The 17,600-nt window shown below is 42.8% G+C and overlaps 3 protein-coding genes and 1 long non-coding RNA gene across 4 annotated transcripts; 2 read left to right on the top strand and 2 right to left on the bottom strand.

Annotated features, from left to right (window-relative positions):
* Positions 1–1,509: 1,509 nt before the first annotated feature.
* On the top strand, positions 1,510–2,072 carry LOC112937930 (uncharacterized). The gene is made up of 2 exons (XR_003240771.2): positions 1,510–1,637; positions 1,742–2,072. It is a non-coding gene; the product is annotated as an uncharacterized lncRNA (long non-coding RNA).
* Positions 2,073–2,782: 710 nt separating this feature from the next.
* On the bottom strand, positions 2,783–6,306 carry LOC4328308 (DEAD-box ATP-dependent RNA helicase 35A-like). The gene is made up of 2 exons (NM_001409325.1): positions 5,185–6,306; positions 2,783–3,957 (listed from the first exon to the last, which is right to left on the bottom strand). The coding sequence occupies exons 1-2, from the start codon at positions 6,201–6,203 to the stop codon at positions 3,093–3,095; spliced, it is 1,884 nt and encodes a 627-aa protein (NP_001396254.1). The 5' UTR covers positions 6,204–6,306; the 3' UTR covers positions 2,783–3,092.
* A 2,260-nt stretch (positions 6,307–8,566) lies between these two features.
* LOC4328309 (nucleolar and coiled-body phosphoprotein 1) lies at positions 8,567–11,107 on the bottom strand. Its single transcript, NM_001409326.1, has 2 exons — positions 10,944–11,107; positions 8,567–9,950 (listed from the first exon to the last, which is right to left on the bottom strand). Exons 1-2 carry the CDS (start codon positions 10,965–10,967, stop codon positions 8,802–8,804), a joined length of 1,173 nt encoding a protein of 390 aa, NP_001396255.1. The 5' UTR covers positions 10,968–11,107; the 3' UTR covers positions 8,567–8,801.
* Positions 11,108–12,926: 1,819 nt separating this feature from the next.
* Positions 12,927–15,842, top strand: LOC4328310 (uncharacterized). Its single transcript, XM_015767551.2, has 4 exons — positions 12,927–13,126; positions 14,073–14,329; positions 14,409–14,860; positions 15,339–15,842. The coding sequence occupies exons 1-4, from the start codon at positions 13,020–13,022 to the stop codon at positions 15,594–15,596; spliced, it is 1,074 nt and encodes a 357-aa protein (XP_015623037.1). The 5' UTR covers positions 12,927–13,019; the 3' UTR covers positions 15,597–15,842.
* Positions 15,843–17,600: the final 1,758 nt, after the last annotated feature.

Consider the following 17,600-nt stretch of genomic DNA (forward strand, 5'->3'; position numbering starts at 1 on the left):
TATCAAACAAATGACCCTTTTCAATTCTTCAAAATTCATGGCCAATAAAAACAAGGAAAGGAGATGGTAAAGTACACAACTCCATGGCTTTTCATGCTCACTATCCTTACAGGAGGATTAGACATGTCCCTTTTTTCCACCAGAAGGAAATAATTGATATGTTCTCCAGCTTTGGTGGTAGTAGGGCTTTCGGTTCTGTCACGTTGCCATCACTGTTGATGCCATCACCTTGGTACGTGCTGAGTTATATGCTTCATTCAATGCAAAGCGTAGCTTGTACATGCCGGCCGTACTGTGGCCCATCAGGTAGAGCCAGGCAGGCCACAGGACAAAGATTTGTTCAATGATTCCATCAATATCAACATCAATGTTTACAATTGTTTTTTTAAAAAAAACAATTGGCTTGATCAGACCAGAATGATCTTTGAAGTGATGTCTTTCTCAATTGCTTTGGTTTTTTTTTGACACGAGTGTTAATCTTGATGCCTATTGCAGTAGTTTAGTACTATCTGTTTACCCATCGTTTTACCAAGAGCTGACTATAACCCATAATAATATTTATTAGCAAACAAAAAAAATTATAGGTAAAACTTTGATGTATGTTTTTAACGATTTGAAGGCCAGTGCTAAACAATAAGCTATGGTGACAAAACATTAAAATTTAATTTTGGATGCAGCTGATAAGCTGTAGAACGATGAAGCTGGAATTCAAATGTAGGGGCTGTAAATGGAGCTTGTTATTGTATAGTTTCGTCTAATTTGCTTAATGATGACAGATTGTTCAGGAAGAGATTTAGGCAGCGTTCGAGAGGGTGAGGGAGTGAGTTTGTTTGTTTCGTTTTCCGCGCGCACGTTTCCCAAACTACTAAACGGTGTGTTTTTTGTAAAAATTTTCTATAGGAAATTTGCTTTAAAAAAATCATATTAATCCATTTTTTAAATTTAAAATAGTTAATACTCAATTAATCATGAGCAAATAGCTCACCTCGTTTTGCGTATCCTCCTAATCTCCTCAATCCCCTTCTCCTCAAATACACCCTTAGTACTCGTTCTTGGCCATTTCATGTTGCACACAGCTAGTACTACCTCCGTCCCATTATAAGTGCAGCCATGTTTTTTCACGCCCAATTTTGACCGTCCGTCTTATTTGAAAATTTTTTAAAAAAAAATTAAAAACATAAGTCACGAGTAAAGTACTATCCATGTTTTATCATCTCATAACAATAAAAATATTAATTATAAAAATTTTTTTAAATAAGACAACGAACAAAGTTGGACGCGAAAACTTATGGTTGTACTTATAATGGGACAGAGGGAGTAAGAGGATGCATTTCCCCCAAAAAAAAGGAAACAGCATTTGAATATGAGGTTATCAGATTAGTGACCCACATGATCAGATGTTGCCATTCCCATACCTAAAAGTTTGGTTTCTTAATAACTGGCTTTGATGTCGACTGTCACCGGAAGATTTGTGGAAGTTAGTGAAATTGCTGCTGCTTCTCTCTCTCTATCTCTCTTTAAGGTGCTCCTGTGTGTAACTTGGTTGGTTCGTTGCATAGCCATTGTCCCGGCGCGATTAATAGAGAGGCTGACGGATCAGTGTGCCGGAGACGCAAAGCCTGGTAAATTGTCTCCAGGTACTAGTGGCTGGCTTGCTGCTACTGCTTCAGTTCTTCTCCTCTCTTTTTTTTCTTCCTGAGACATTGTAGTAATGGCACTGTTCATCTTGATGTTCTGATAGAACGGTTCGATGATCCTCCAGTACTCTGCCTGCAGTGAGAGTGTGAGGTGAGTGATATGATTCAGGAACGACAAAGGAAGAAAAGAAAAGGATGCAATCAGCAGAGCAAAGCTGGTACAGGATGGATGCAGCCATGAAAGGACATGTATGAAGTAATATAGTGGTGAAACCCTACTTCATCTATTGCAGTTTATGGCTCTTTTGAATGCAGAAATTTCATCTATTGGAGTAGTATTTTCATAGGAGTCAGTTCAATTTTCAAAAAAATTGTAACTATATTCTTCTGTACCGAATAGCTGAATAGATGAAAAATGTGATAATTATTCGAGGATATAAGCGAATGAATTAACTATTATAGAGTTGAAAATAGATTTAAATCAATACTTTAAGAAACTCATGTATAAAAAGTTCTTATAAAAATAGCATCGTTTAGAAGGTCAGAAAGCATATGCCCCTCTATCCATTCATATATGCACTGAAAAAGAACACACTAGTCAGGCTATTACTCTTATAACTATACAATAACAACACCAGGAAATAAGTCTAGACAAATATAGATGATTCTTAGAATGCTTCAGGCCGAATAAAAATATTAAGTGATTTTTAGAATGCTTCAGGCCGAATAAAAACAAGAGACATACAGTGTTGCTACATGAATGAAACCTGTAGCCAGGGACTGCTATATACTGTCTCTGTAGCAGTATAAATAGCACACGAGTATTATTTGTAGTTGTACTGGCAATGCCAGAGCAGCATCAGCATGAGAGTATTGCGTGCTGCCATAGACGCATGCAGGAGCAGGAGCTGTTCGATGAGCAGTGACACTGTGACAGTTAAGAGTGAGAGTGCTTCATTCAGTTCTCCCAACAGCAATGCAGGCCGGACACCGGACATGCAATACAGTAACACACTAACACCAGAGTATCTCACCTCTACCAACTGCCTCACTGTTGTTGTAGCAGCATCAACTGTAATTTCATAGCAATAACGGTTCAGATTTCAGAAGGCATGGTAAGATTATACAACGGAAACACATTGGTTACTGCTTAAAATACTCCCCCTCTCAAAATTTTGATAGAGATGCTACTCGTTCAATATTGCCTCCAGGTTACATTTTACAACATAACATGTCAACACCCTTGAGAGATGTCAAGCCCCTCTCCGTGTGGTGGTTAATGCTATCTAACAACAATATATTGCATACGAAGCAGCAGCACTAACAACCATGCAATGAGGTAGTATCAGGAGATCTTTCTTCAAGATGGCTACGGAGGAGCTTCAGCTTGTGCTTATAATGTTGTATCTTAGGTGCCATAAAACAATAGCAACATACGAATTTCTCCTAGAACAATCATATTTCTCCTCTGTAGCCTCCACCGCCATAGTAATCTCTTCTAGAGCCCGCGATCGCCATGGACTTCTGGTGCTCCAGCTTTGGACAGTCGGTAACACGATGGCCAAGACCACCACAGTATGCACATCCCTTAACACCGCTCTCCTTGGCCATGGTTTCCTCATCTTCCAATGGGTCATTGAGCTCAGCCAACACTGGCGGTATTCTTTGCTTAGCTTCCTTAAGCAAGTGCTTAAGGTCAAGAAGGGTAGTCTCCGTTTGATTCTTGTTTATGAAGGTTGTTGCTATTCCAGTTTTCCCACATCGACCAGTTCGACCAATCCGGTGAACATAGTTTTCTATTTCAGCAGGCATATCATAGTTAATCACATGCTGGATATCAGGGAAATCAAGACCTTTCGAGGCAACATCAGTAGCCACCAAAACATCCTTCTTTCCATTCTTGAAGAACTCGATTGCATTCTCTCTTTCCTCTTGATCCTTTCCTCCATGGATTGCAACAGCCTCTACACCCTTCAGAAGAAGATACTCATGGATATAGTCGACATCAGCTTTGTTTTCACAAAAGACAAGAACTGGAGGTGGAGTCTTCTGGAGGCATTCCAGGAGATATATAATTCTGGCATCCTCCTTGACATACTCAACTTCTTGGATGACATCCAGATTTGCCGCACCAGCTCTACCAACATTCACAATAACAGGTTTCACAAGGGCACTCTTCGCAAAGTTTTGAATCTTCTTCGGCATAGTGGCAGAAAATAGAAGTGTCTGCCTTTGTGCCTTGAAATGGTCAAAAACCTCACGGATATCATCCTCAAACCCAAGATCGACAAGCCTATCAGCTTCATCCAAGGTCAAGTACCTGTACAAATCATAAAAGGGCGTTAAGCAAACTGTAAAGCACGTGTTCCTAACATTAAGATATCCTCTAGTCCAACACAATGTTTTTCGAACAAAACAGAATCTGAAACGATAACAGGCAGTACTGGGACATATTATTATATGCTAACTCACCTAGATTGCTGATAGACAGTTGGAACCTGCATCTTAACTAAATCAAACAGGTAAGGCATATTGGCATTTTGGCGCAGTAGAACTATGAAATAAAATGGCACATGGATGCCTGGGTGGGAATAGCAAGTCTCCCATGTTTCATATTCCCTCTGTCCCAAAATGTAAGCATTTCTAGAGGCTTTCACGGAAAGAAATTAAGTAGTAGGATTGAATGGTGGCAATACTTTGGGACAAATTTTGTAATCAAGAAATAGCTACAGTTTGGGGATTGAGGGAGTATACAGCTATTGAAGCCAAAAATATTAATATTTAGAACCTATATATATCATCAAAGAATAAATAATGATGACTGACATGTGAGGTCTTACAACCAAAATTCAAACATCATGACACAATACTTTGGTGAGATGTGACGAAATGTATACACTTCACCATGTACATATATTACATATTCAGGGATAGTTGTTTATTTAATTATTTATCAGTACAGATGGAAAAAGAAACAGTTGTGTTCAGAAGAAATTTTCAATATGCACTGCAGGGACAATGATTTGATTAAGTATCAAAGTAGCATGTATATCCTCAAGAATTCACTTTGATTTAAAATATCATAATTCAGAGCTGGTTGTCCACTAAGAGGACTTCAAAAGTGCAGGATAATAATATAGTCTTGGAGCTTCGGACAATTAAGAGTGAAACAACTCTAGGCCCAACGAAGAGTAAAAAATCTGAAGGTCTTGAGTTTTTGTGTTTCTCTCTACTATTACTCTATTTAGTGTGTACAGTGCAACTCTAACCCTTGGCACAGAACGAGTCATGCGTTTTATACATGAAAGTTTTCACTTCTAACTCACAAAATTTTACACATCTATAAACTATTAAAGTGTCTGTGTCTATTATGTTGAAGCTATGAGAACAACCCATTGTACAGGGAAGGCATACACATTAGCTAAAGCGTAGTACTAGTTCCACCATTTATGTGGTAAGAAGAATATGAAACTATGACATAAATATAATATATATATTCTGCTTGTGGTAGAAAGCACCAAATTCATTGAAAACATCCAGAACTCACCTGCAATTGTCGAGGTTCATCTTTTTCTTGGCAAGTAAATCCTTGAGTCGGCCAGGTGTAGCCACCACAATATGTACTCCCTTCTTGACCACATCCAGCTGCGCCCTCATATCGACACCCCCAATGCAAAGCAACGGGCGTATCTCCGGGTACCCAGCCTCCTTAAGTGGAACAAGGAACTGCTCAATGACATCGTACGTTTGCTTGGCCAGCTCTCGCGATGGACAGATGATCATCCCAAATGGCCCTTCACCCGGCACGATTGGCATCATCATCTCCTCCTGTAATGCCACCATGATGAGCGGCAGCACAAACACCAACGTCTTCCCGGACCCTGTGAAGGCAATGCCAATCATGTCGCGCCCGGAGAGCACCACGGGCAATCCCTGCACCTGGATGGGAGTGGGCTGGACGATGCCCTTCTCGCGGAGCTTGCGCAGCATGGGCTCGGGCAGGCGGAGGTCGCGGAAGTCCCGAGCGGGCGGCGGCACGTCGTCCCCGTCCACGAGGATGTGCCACTTGCGGCGGAGCTCGTCGGCCTTGGCGCGCGGCATGCGGCGGAGGCGGAGCGGCGGCTTCCACCCCGTCTTGAGCGGGTCGGAGTAGGTGATCCCCTTGGCGAGCTCGCGCACCGACATGAGCGTCTTGCGGTCGGAGAGGTGCTCGATCATCTCCTTCTCCTGCATGATGAGCTGCTCCGTGTGGGTCACCTCCGGCGCGGCCCGCTTGAGCTGCGTCGCCTTGACGAGGAGGCTGGGCTTCGCGGAGGCTTCGAGGCCGCCACCGCCACCGCCGGCTGAGGGCTGGTTCGGCGGTGGGGGAGGGGGAGGCGGGAGATCCGAGGCGGCCTCCGCGGCGGAGGAGGATGGGGGCGCGGGCTTGGAGAGGCGGAGGCGGCGGAGGCGGTCGGCCTCCATGGCCCGGCGCTTGGCGACGGGGATGTACTCCTCGTAGTTGTCTTCGTCATCGGAGTTGGCGGCGGCGGCGGTCGCCGGCGAGGAGGCCGTGGCGGCGGCCATGGCGGGGGGATTAGGGTTTGGAGAGGGAGGCGGAGATGGGGAATTCGCGAGGAGGAAGAATCGACTTGATCCGATCGGGTTTTTTTTTTTCTTTTTCTTTTTCGTTTTTTTCTTCTGTCGAGATTGAGAGCTGAGACGCGTATCGATTTACCGACATGAGATCGTGATGGAGATTGGGCCGTAAGAGCTGGATCCTGGCCCATAACTACATGTGCCTCAATCTCAACCCAGGCTGAATATACAGCCCAATAACCCATCTTGTGTTGTACTCCATCCATAAAAAAACAAGGGACCACCTATACATTTGTCGACAAATTTTCTACTAAAAATTTGACAGATGTAATTATAGTACAATCGTAGTGTAATTACAATGTAACTTGTATGTAATTACACTGTAACTTGCATGTAACTACAGTGTAACTTGTATGTAAGTTTCACGTAATTTTGAATCGTTGGATCTATTACAAGATTTGTTCTATGGAGGAAGAAAAAAATCACATCACACACATATATGAAAGAATTTATTCCCACGACCTCTATTTTACTGAAATAACATGTTACCGAGAGATTCTTGAAAGTTACATACAAGTTACATTATAGTTACAGTGTAATTACATGCAAGTTACAGTGTAATTACACTACGATTGTACTGTAATTACATCTGACAAATATTAGGGGGAGAAATTTGATGACAAATATCTAGCAAAATCGAAAAACAATATATCATCCAATATTATATTGATTTTTTTTTGACGAGGGAGTAAGTAATTGTCTCCTTTGTTTAATGATAATGTCTTCAATGTGTGACTTTGACTTTCATTTGTAAGGTAAAATAATTACTTTCTCCTTTTGCATTTATTTGGCATTATTGGCTTTTTCATTGTTTTCCCTTTGACCACTAAGCATTTAAAAAAGATTAATATGTGATGAATGAAATACTATTTCTATGTTTAGGATGAAACACACTTTGGTGATATAATATATTTTCTATAAATATTTTGTAAAATAAGACGATTGGTAAGAATTTTGTTGTGATCGTCTAATATGTGGTTGTTTTGTCTATGCAAAAGGGTCATACATAAGCATGTAAGGTTAATATTGACATATAAGAACTGGATAAGGTAACATGGATTGAAGGGTTCCAAGTGATATACAGAAGTGTGTTCGACTTTTATCGGTGTGCAGTAACTAAATGAGGAACACAGGTGGCTTTTTGTATTTGGGCCCTGTTTAGTTCCAAAGTTTTTTTTTTCCAAACTTCTAACTTTCCATCACATCAAACCTTTTATACACACAACTTTTCTATCACATCGTACCAATTTCAACGAAACTTCCAAACTTCAGTGTGAACTAAACACAGCCTTGGTTTGAGCCAGGGGCGGATCTACGACCTGGTGACCCTAGACGTCCAGGCTCGTCAACGAATAATCTATTATTAAAAGTCCATCCTATTAAAAGATTAAATAAAATCTCTATAGTAAATACTGCTATCTATAGTAAAGTGTATTTGGACTTTAAAATATTTATAGCTTCGTTACTGATTTGAGTAACACAAATAGTTCATTATGTTTGGTTTACGAGATAGGATGTGACAAAACATAATTGTGTAGGATTTTTTTCACGTTGAACAACTGAATGAGAAACACGAATAACTGAATGAAGAACACGGAAGATTAAGGTGTCGTTGTACGTAACACCCCTAAACTTATGATCTCTAGTACCCTAGACTTATAATCTCTACTGGGAAGGAGAGGTAATTAATCATATCTGGGAAGGAGAGGTAATCATATGCTTTGCTCAGTTGTAGCTTAGCTGTATACATCCGATTGGATGTAGAGGCTAGGTTTATCATATTTTCTAAAATAAATATGCTTAGTTGTAGCAATCTCAGTTCAAGCATTTTTACTTTGCTATAATAACAGATCAAATTATATAACAACATGGTTTTGTAAAATTAAAACGTGCTGTTTTGCGAAATTTACTAAGTTTATAATCGTTGCATTCGGTAAAAGATGTTTATACGACATCCGGAATGCAATATGTGCTAATGTGCAAGCATTTGTGTGTTTGATTCGTGTAACTGTTTCTGAATTACTCATATTTCACCATCTCATTATTCGCGTGATAATTGATCATTAGAATTTGAGAATTGGAACATATATAAAGGACACAAACATATATATATATATATATATATATATATATATATATATATATATATATATATATATATATATATATATATATATATATATATATATATATATATATATATATATATATATATATATATATATATATATATATATATATATATATATATATATATATATATATATATATATATATATACGAGGAAGCGATGCGATATCAGTGCAGAAATTTTTCTGAAACAAAATGAGTACATCATCCTCCTCTATCATCTCCCTCCTTAATTAAATCATCACAGAATAATCATATATTTACTCCGTGATGCAGTAGTATAGTGTGTGACGAAAAGTCGGAGCAGTAAATAAATAAATCCAAAAGGCGAATTTACGAAGCAAGCAAGCATTAGTGGTTATTAATCTCCTTCAATTAAGGCCTCCTCCTCCTTAATCAACGGCGAGGGTGGTAGTGCTGCGGCTTGGCGGCGGCGCCGTCGCCGGCGGGCTTGGCGTCCATGACGGTCTCGAAGGCGCCGACGAGCGCCTTCACCCTGCTGCACTGCCGCTTCTCCAGGAGCTTGCTCCGCGCCTCCTCGATCACGTCGTTGCTCCGCCGCGCCATCTCCCGCCGGCGAGGCTGCTCCTCCTCCGACCTCTTCTCCATCGCCGTCTTCACCCTGCTCCCCTTGAACCTCCGCACCAGCTCGTCGCCGTCGGCGTCGTCGTCACGCTGCTTCTTGATCGCCTCCTTCACCACCGCCACGAACTTGTCATCCTCCTTCACCACCGCGAAGAACTTGTCCTCCTCCTTCACCACCACGACGAACTTGTCCTCCTCCGTCGAGGAGGCGGCGGCAGGCGAGTCGGTGGGCACTGGAGTAGCAGCGGCGTCGCCTTTCTTGGGCTCGTCGTCGTCGACCACCTCCTCCTCTTCGATGATGGTGGTGGCGGTGGTCGCGATCTCCTTCTCCGGCTCCGGCGACTTGATCGTGTTCGGCTCTTCTTCCTCCACCGCCGCGACGGCGATCACCACCGGCGTGTTCGCCTCGTGTATGATCTTCTCCGGGACGACCTCCTGCTGATCTTGCCTTGCGCCGCCGCCATGGACGTCGTCGTCGGTGGTAGTGATCGCATCCAAGGAAGGCACGCTCGCCGACGACTCGGAGCCCTTGCCGTTGACCGAGGCCGAGATGTCGCCGCCGCCGCCGCCGACGCCGACGATGACGTCGTCCTTGCTCTTCCTCCGGCGAGACGACTTGCTGCGGCGGAACGCGCGGGACGCGCGCTGCATGAGCTTCCTCGGCGACAGCATCGACGAGTAGTAGGACAGCGGCTTGGCCGTCGCCGCCTTGTCCTTGTGGGTGGCGGCCGGCGGCGGCGAGTCGTCGTCGGTCCTGATCGTCATGCAGCTGATGGACAGCGACCTGAGGTGGTGGCGCGACGGCGCCGGGGTGGCGGGCGTCGACGCCGAGGCCCGCGGCGGCTGCTGGTGGTGGCGGCGCGAGGCGTTGGAGCTGGACGGCGGCGAGGTGGGCGCCTTGCCGCTCGCGCTCCGCGGCAGCCGCGACGGCGACGGCGACGTCGACGAGGAGGCCATGGGCTGCTTCGGCGACGACATTGTGATTGTGTTAGGGCAAACGAGAAAAACATATATATTACGATTAAATATGAACTTAGATCTATCTTTCTAAAGCTGGCTCATCTCATGCGGTGTTAAATTTTAAGATGAATCTAATGAAATTATACATAAGAAAAAAAATAGCAAAAAGGAAAGAAAAGACACAAATCCAATTTGCATGGACTTCCCAATTATCTATAATATTCATAAGAAATAAATACCAAGAAGTAAACAAAAGAGACATATCATCTTAATTCACATATACCGTATTTGCTTTTAACGGTTCCACTATTAATCGTGACATATGCAAACATATACTCCGTATTGTGTTGATCACCAAGATTACCAAGATTGATAGTCGTTAAATTCAGTATTTACCCTGATTTTTTTTAGATGATGAACCGATCACAGTAACAAAAGAGAAAGTGATTTATGGATTAAAAAGGCCAAATAAAAAGGCTTCTTGTTTGTTTAGGTTAGACGTTTTAGCTTATAAGCCCAACAAAGAGAGGCCATAATCCAAACTTCAATTAATAAAGAAAACTCACAACAAGATTCTACATCTACATATATATTCTTTTTCTTAAAAAAAGATGCATACAATAATCCTTTTATTCAGCTCCGGTGTATAATGACATAATGAAATCCCTACATGGTAGGTGGCTCATACCGTGATAAATCTTGACGTGCACATATTAGCATTGCTCACACCATAACACACTTGAACAACATCGTACGTATAGCATCTCTCTATTTTTTTTTCAATAACATTAATTGTTTAGCAAGCATCTAATGTGAATCTCATTTTTTTTTTCAAAACTAGAAGAAAGAGTGAATCTCTAACAGAAGCGCAATACAATTATCTATTTTTCTTTTTCCAAAACCAATACATTATTATCACATTTTGTTTTCAATATTCTTGCATTTCAAACAAGCCTCCAAAGACAATAGCCACCAATAACAATAACGAGTTACCTTGAGCTGAGTGGTCACCTTCATTTCTTCAGATATGAAGATGCGATGATGGATTTGCACACACTACACAAATGCTATGAAAAATGAAGGAGGCCGAGAGCCATTCAAAGGCCCTCAGATGGCCTAAAACTACACGATGATGAGTTTGTGGGAGAGATGATGGTAGAGGAGGAGGCTATCGAGAAGGTAACAAATAGGCGAATTTTAAGATCTATAATAATAGAGAGAAAGACGGAGAAGCAAACAATTAATTAGAGTCCTACAAAATTACATGTGTTAAAGAAAACCATGCTAATATTTGTATGGTCGACAATTTTTCAGTGTGATGGTTACATGTTAGAAGCTATTTTGACTTGGCATATATAGTTAGATCCATTGACAGCCACCGCTTAAATCCAGCAGAACCAATAAAACAACATTTGTGTGCATGTATACCAATCTACAATGGGTTTCCATATTATGCATCTAGCTTAAATTAAGCCCTAAAATGACATTACTGGATGGCCACATCGAAATAACACTAAAGTCAAAACCACAGTGTAGATTAAAAAAATAAATAACCAAATCAATCCAGCACTGATTAATAAAAAGCTACCCAGCCTTGCAACTGAAGTAATGAATCGAATCAAATATATATATATATATATATATATATATATATATATATATATATATATATATATATATATATATATATATATATATATATATATATATATATATATATATATATATATATATATATATATATATATATATCTTCTTCCAAAAATGAATAAACCAATCATGAACAGTCATACCATCTATTGCTTTTTTTTTAAGAACCATTGGGAAGAATGGATCGTCAAATCAAGAGAAATTGATTTATTATCAGGTAGCCATTCTTTTCTTTTTATCATCTTTTACTATCCCTCCTTGGAGGTAAAGCATCTCCATCTAGATTCTAGAAGCAAAGGCCATCGACTAATCACTGCCGTCGAAACACAAGTGAACGGTTCGATGCGATAACGGAAAGGCACGCGAATACAAGTGGCCAAGTGGACGGTTCGATGCGATAACAGAAAGGCACGCGTATTCGTAGCAAGAAAAAAAAAAGTACTCCCCATCTCAAAATATAATATTTTCAGAATAGTATCAAGGCAAATCATTTTAACTTACATTATTAATAGTAAAAAATAAAAAGAAGTAATCATGTAAAATTGATGATACTAGATTTATTATTAAATAAACTACTCCCTCCGTCCCATAATATAAGAGATTTTGATTTTTTCTTCCATATTTGACCACTCGTCTTATTGAAATTTTTTTTGTATTTGTTATTTATTTTATTTGTGACTTACTTTATTACCCAAAGTACAACTTTTCGTTTTTTATATTTGCACAAATTTTTTGAATAAGATGAGTGGTTAAACAGTGTAAGCATCGAAAGTTCACGTTTTTGGTTTTATAGCACCGAAAGTTACCGGTTCACTTTAATAGCACCCAAAGTTCACCATGTTCCCATTTTTAACACTTCCGTCAATTCTCGATCGTTTTCCGTCCGTCTTGATCCAGCCACACACACGATATGACGTTTCTACCCCTCACAAGCACAAGTATAATGCATGTCAATGAGGGGTAGAAATGTCACATCATGTGTGTGGCTGGATCTATAACGATCAAGACGGACGGAAAAATTGACGGAAGTGCTAAAAATGGGAACATGGTGAACTTTGTATGCTATTAAAGTGAACCGGTAACTTTCGGTGCTATAAAACCAAAAACGTGAACTTTCGATGCTATATAGCAAATTTTGCCAAAGTTAAAATCCCATAGGGAGTATCATAATATGCAAAACTTTTATTGAAAATATATTACTTTTATAGATATTTATAGATATTATTGGATAAAGTAGCATAACACTAAGACGGTGTTGAAATAGGAAAATGATTATATTTTAAGTCCGAGGGAGTATTAAAATATAAAAAAGGGGAGGCGAGGAACGCGAGAAGAGAAAGCAGTAGAGTGGTAGGCGAGTCGCTGGGCAGCGAGGGAGACAGCGCGGCGGCGAGGAGATCCAAGCGGCGGCGGGCGGAGATGGCGGCGGAGGGGAAGACGAGGGTGGTGGTGGTCGGCGGCGGCATCGCCGGATCGCTCCTTGCCAAGACCATGCAGCCCCACGCCGACGTCGTCCTCCTCGATCCGTAAGCCTAGCCTCGCCTCGCCTCGCCTCCGCAAGTTCCCCTCAGGCTCGCCCCGTGCTTGTGGAAATGCCTGCTCCTAGTGTATCGTTGGGATCTAGCTTGTTCTAGCGATTGTTTTTTTTTTATGGAAGACATGTCACTGGATTGGATGCTGCCGTACTGGGCTGACAAGTGCATTTAGCTGCTACTATGATTTTAGGTGTAGGAAAATGCGCGCTGATTTTAGGTTGGGAAGCCATGTTTCTGCGTTTTCCTAGCATTTGTCTGGCCCCAGGTAATCGAGGATGTTTCTGAAGCATCATAATTCATAGAGCCGTAGAGGATGAATACGAATTTCATCAATTTAAGTTTTGAAAAATGCGGGGAACAGCCTGAAAGGGTTGCATGTTCTGTTCAAACTAAGAGAAATTTTACGGTCCTTAAGAAAGTACCTTAAGCTACTAAGATTTTACACTAAAAATTTTGGTACCTCGAGATACCTAGTACCTGGAGATAACAAATTTTACACTAGAAAATATGGTACCTCCCGGTACCTTTTTAAGGATGGTAAAATTACTCTCAAACTAATTGCATAACGAACTCTACATGACTGTTTTCCATTTAACTTCAATCAACAACATACGGGATGGGTGTAATTGTTTCCTCGATTTCGCTGGCATGTACTTTGCGGTCCAGTGAGTTAATGCCATAAGATGAGTTTCCACTTACTTTTTGTTGATTGTGATTTTTTTTTGTGCTCGCCCAAGTTGCTCATCCTTCTGTACAATAAGTTATAGCATCTCAAATGATGCACAAGTAGGCTTGTTCATATAGAATGCAGATCAGTTTTGCTGAAAGTTTAATGGTTATGTCCTCTGCGAATCTATGCAGACAATAAACAAGCTTCATACCCTTACACTTAAGTATCATCAATCATGTCATAATCGGCTATATCTTCTGATGACAGGAAGGACTATTTAGAGATCCCTTGGGCTGAATTGAGATCAATGGTTGAACCCTCTTTTGCTGAGAGATCATTAATCTATCACAGAGATTATCTCACCAATGCAACTATTGTAACCTCTTCTGCAGTCAATATCACAGAACAAGCCGTGCTGACCGCTGATGGTCAATCTCTTGCGTATGATTATCTAGTTATAGCAACTGGCCACGCATTAACTTCTCCTGGGAGCAGAAGCGAGAGGATAAAAGAATTCCAAAGAGGTAACTGGAGTTCAAGCACATAGTGAAAAGTTGATTTCTGACCTTATCTTCCTACTTATGCTTTGTAATCTTGTTGTAGATAAAGGGAAGATTGAATCCTCCGAATCAGTTCTGATAATTGGAGGCGGCCCAACTGGTGTTGAGCTAGCTGGAGAGATTGCAGTAGATTACCCAGAGAAGAAGGTGACCCTTGTCCATAGAGGATCACGGTTACTAGAATTTATTGGAGACAAAGCTTCCAAAAAGTGTCTTGATTGGCTCACTTCAAAGAAAGTAGATGTGCTTTTCCAGCAGTCGATTGACTTGGATTCATTATCGAACACAGAGAAGTTGTACAGAACATCAGCTGGAGAAACAGTAACAGCTGATTGCCACTTTGTGTGTATCGGTAAGCCACTCAGTTCATCATGGCTACATGATACCATTCTAAAGGAATCCTTGGACAACAAGGGAAGACTAATGGTGGAAAAGGATTTAAGAATAAAAGGTTATAATAACATTTTTGCAATTGGTGACATCACAGATATTCCTGTAAGTCTACTTTAAACTTGCACATTCTGTTATTCGATCTACTTGCAGATGTTCCATTATTCCCTCTGTTTGAGAATGTTCTGTACAACTGAGAGTTCTTATTTTGGCTACTACTGAGGGAGGATGAATTGATTTTCTTTTCCCACCATTTGGCACATATCATTGACTAAATCAAGATACAGCTCAAACTTGAACATAATCAAATATTCTGCTTGTCCTTGTAGACTGATACATTGATTACATGAATGCACATCTGGTGTGTTGTGATGAGTATACACTGCTTTTTATTCATATCTAAAAGCCTATATCTTTTTTTACTTAAGAAAACATTTCCTCCCATAGTATCCCCTAATGGAACTTTCTGTGATTCGTATATCACTTTCTGGGTATTGAAACACTTTGAAATACGAATCTGAAGTTTGACTTTTGCATGTCCAAAAGAACTGTACATTAACAGTAACACCCGTTAATTTTTCAGGAAATTAAGCAAGGTTACCTTGCCCATAAGCATGCTCTGCTAGTAGCAAAGAACTTGAGATTATTGATTAAAGGTTCTCCTAACAGCAAACTGGAGACTTACAGCCCTGGATTTGCATTGGCACTTATCTCTCTTGGAAGGAACGAAGGGTTGGCTCAGTTGCCGTTCCTCACACTCGGTGGCTGCTTACCAGGCAAGATTAAATCTCGAGATCTGTTTATTGGTAGGACAAGGAAGCAGATGGGTCTAAATGCTTGAAGTCTTTCTTTTCAAACAAATATGCTTCGCCCATATTGTGCTGTATCTGCACAAGTAAAGAATGATGGTGTGAAATTGTGAATAGCAATGGACTATGTGCATTTACTTTGTATGCTGAGATCTTTTGCCATTGTAATGGGTGTGACAATCAATTCATGGATTTGTTTGTTGGTTGGCAACTGAATGCTACATTTGCTTGTCTGTAATGATATTATTATTGTCGGCGACGAATATTTGATACCAAAAGGGCTCCTGTATGAAAAAGAGAAGATACTTGTATGCACGGATTTTGGAACCTCCACCGGTAAGCACATAACTTGTCCGAATTTTTTATTTTTTTCAATTCTTTGTGAAGTTGGTCAAAATTATTCAAAGGTTCAAATGATTTCGGCCAAAAACAAGCATCGAAATTCCCGAAAACTAGTGTGATTTTTCCTAACATAAAAAATATGTGTCAGAGTGCTGCTGTATAGCATTTCCGTTAGGAATAAGTTCACCGGAGGTCCCTTAACTTAACAGCGAGATTTTTTTTAGTCCCTCAACCACAATACCAAAAATGTTCGCCCCTAAATTCATTCAAACCGTTCACCGGAGGTCCCTTAGCAGTATAGGTGGGTGGTTTCGCTGACGTGGTATCCTAGTCAGAAAAAAAAATCGTGAGGCCCACATGTCAGTTGCACTTTTTTTTTCTTTTCTTTTCTTCTTCTCTTCTCTTTTCTCTCTTCTCTTTCTCTTCTTCTTCTTCAGTGTGAGTGAGGCCGGTGGAGTGGCGATGCGCGGGCGGCGGGTCCGCGCGACAGCCGAGCGGTGGCGGGAGGCGGCAGGCGAGCGCGACCGGCGGGCGAGCACGGAGGAAGGAAGTGGAGGAGGAGGAAGAGTGGCATGGGGAGGAGGAATGTGTAGCGGCCGAGCGCGGCGGCGGGCGAGCGGACGAGCACGACAGGCGGAGGAGGGGGCCGCAACGGCGGAGGTGGCCGAAGAAGGAGCGTGGCGGCGGTGGGCGAGCTCCGCCGGCCTACTCCGCCAGCCGCGTCGTCGTCGGCGGCGAGAGCCGCCCCCACCGGAGCCCCTGGAGAGCTTAGGGGCGACGGCGGATGAGCACGACGGCGCGCCGCCGACCGAAGCAGTCGCCGCCACCGCGTCTCCAGCTGCAGACGCCATGGAGGCCGAAGAGGGCGGCATGGCCATCGTGTACGACGCGCGGCTGCCTCGGCTGCGGTGGAGGAGGTGGAGGACGCCACCGCGACCTATTCCGTGTTCCGCAACGAGATCACGGCGGCTAGGGACGCGCTCGTCGATACCCGCCGCCGCGCTGGCCCGCCGCCCGCCCATCGTTGCTCCGTCAGCGCGGCCGCCCTCGCCTGCCGCCGCCCGCCGCCGCTTGTCTGCCGCGCGGACTCGCCGCCGCGCTGGCCCGCCGCCCGCCCATCGTTGCTCCGTCCGCGCGGACGCCCTCGCCTGCCGCCGCCCGTCGCTGCTTGTCTGCCGCGCGGACCCGCCGCCGCGCTCGCCCGCCGCCCGCCCATCGTTGCTCCGTCCGCGCGGCCGCCCTCGCCTGCCGCCGCCTGTCGCTGCTTGTCTGCCGCGCGGACCCGCCGCCGCGCTCGCCCGTCGCCCGCCCATCTTTGCTCCGTCCGCGCGGCCGCCCTCGCCTGCCGCCGCCCGCCGCGCGGACCCTCCGCCCGCGCTCGCCTGCCGCCACCCGCCGCTGCTCGCTCGCCCGCCGCCCGCCCATCGCCTTTCCGCCCGCCGGCCTCACTCGAAGAAGAAAAGAAAGAGAAGAGAGAAAAGAGGAGGAGGAGAAGAAAAGAAAAGAAAAAAAAAGATGTGCCACTGACATGTGAGCCCCACGTACTATATTAATTTTTTTTTCTGACTAGGATGCCATGTCAGCGAAACCACCCACATATATTGCCAATGGACCTCTGGTGAACGGTTTGAATAAGTTTAGGGACGAACATTTCTGATATTATGGTTGAGGGACCTCAAAAAAATCTCGCTGTT

This window comes from Oryza sativa, chromosome 2 (genome assembly GCF_034140825.1).
Source record: "Oryza sativa Japonica Group chromosome 2, ASM3414082v1".
NCBI classification, from domain to species: Eukaryota; Viridiplantae; Streptophyta; class Magnoliopsida; order Poales; family Poaceae; genus Oryza; species Oryza sativa.

Bases quoted from the DNA above. Each gene is read 5' to 3' on its own strand.
- LOC4328308 (NM_001409325.1), bottom strand. From the start codon at position 6,203: ATGGCCGCCGCCACGGCCTCCTCGCCGGCGACCGCCGCCGCCGCCAAC. The intron at 3,958-5,184 runs GTGAGTTCTGGA...TGATTTGTACAG, and splicing joins ATGAACCTCGACAATTGCAG to GTACTTGACCTTGGATGAAG.
- LOC4328309 (NM_001409326.1), bottom strand. From the start codon at position 10,967: ATGAAGGTGACCACTCAGCTCAAG. The intron at 9,951-10,943 runs GTAACTCGTTAT...TCGCCGAAGCAG, and splicing joins AGGTGACCACTCAGCTCAAG to CCCATGGCCTCCTCGTCGAC.
- LOC4328310 (XM_015767551.2), top strand. From the start codon at position 13,020: ATGGCGGCGGAGGGGAAGACGAGGGTGGTGGTGGTCGGCGGCGGCATC. The intron at 13,127-14,072 runs GTAAGCCTAGCC...TTCTGATGACAG, and splicing joins GACGTCGTCCTCCTCGATCC to GAAGGACTATTTAGAGATCC. The intron at 14,330-14,408 runs GTAACTGGAGTT...ATCTTGTTGTAG, and splicing joins GATAAAAGAATTCCAAAGAG to ATAAAGGGAAGATTGAATCC.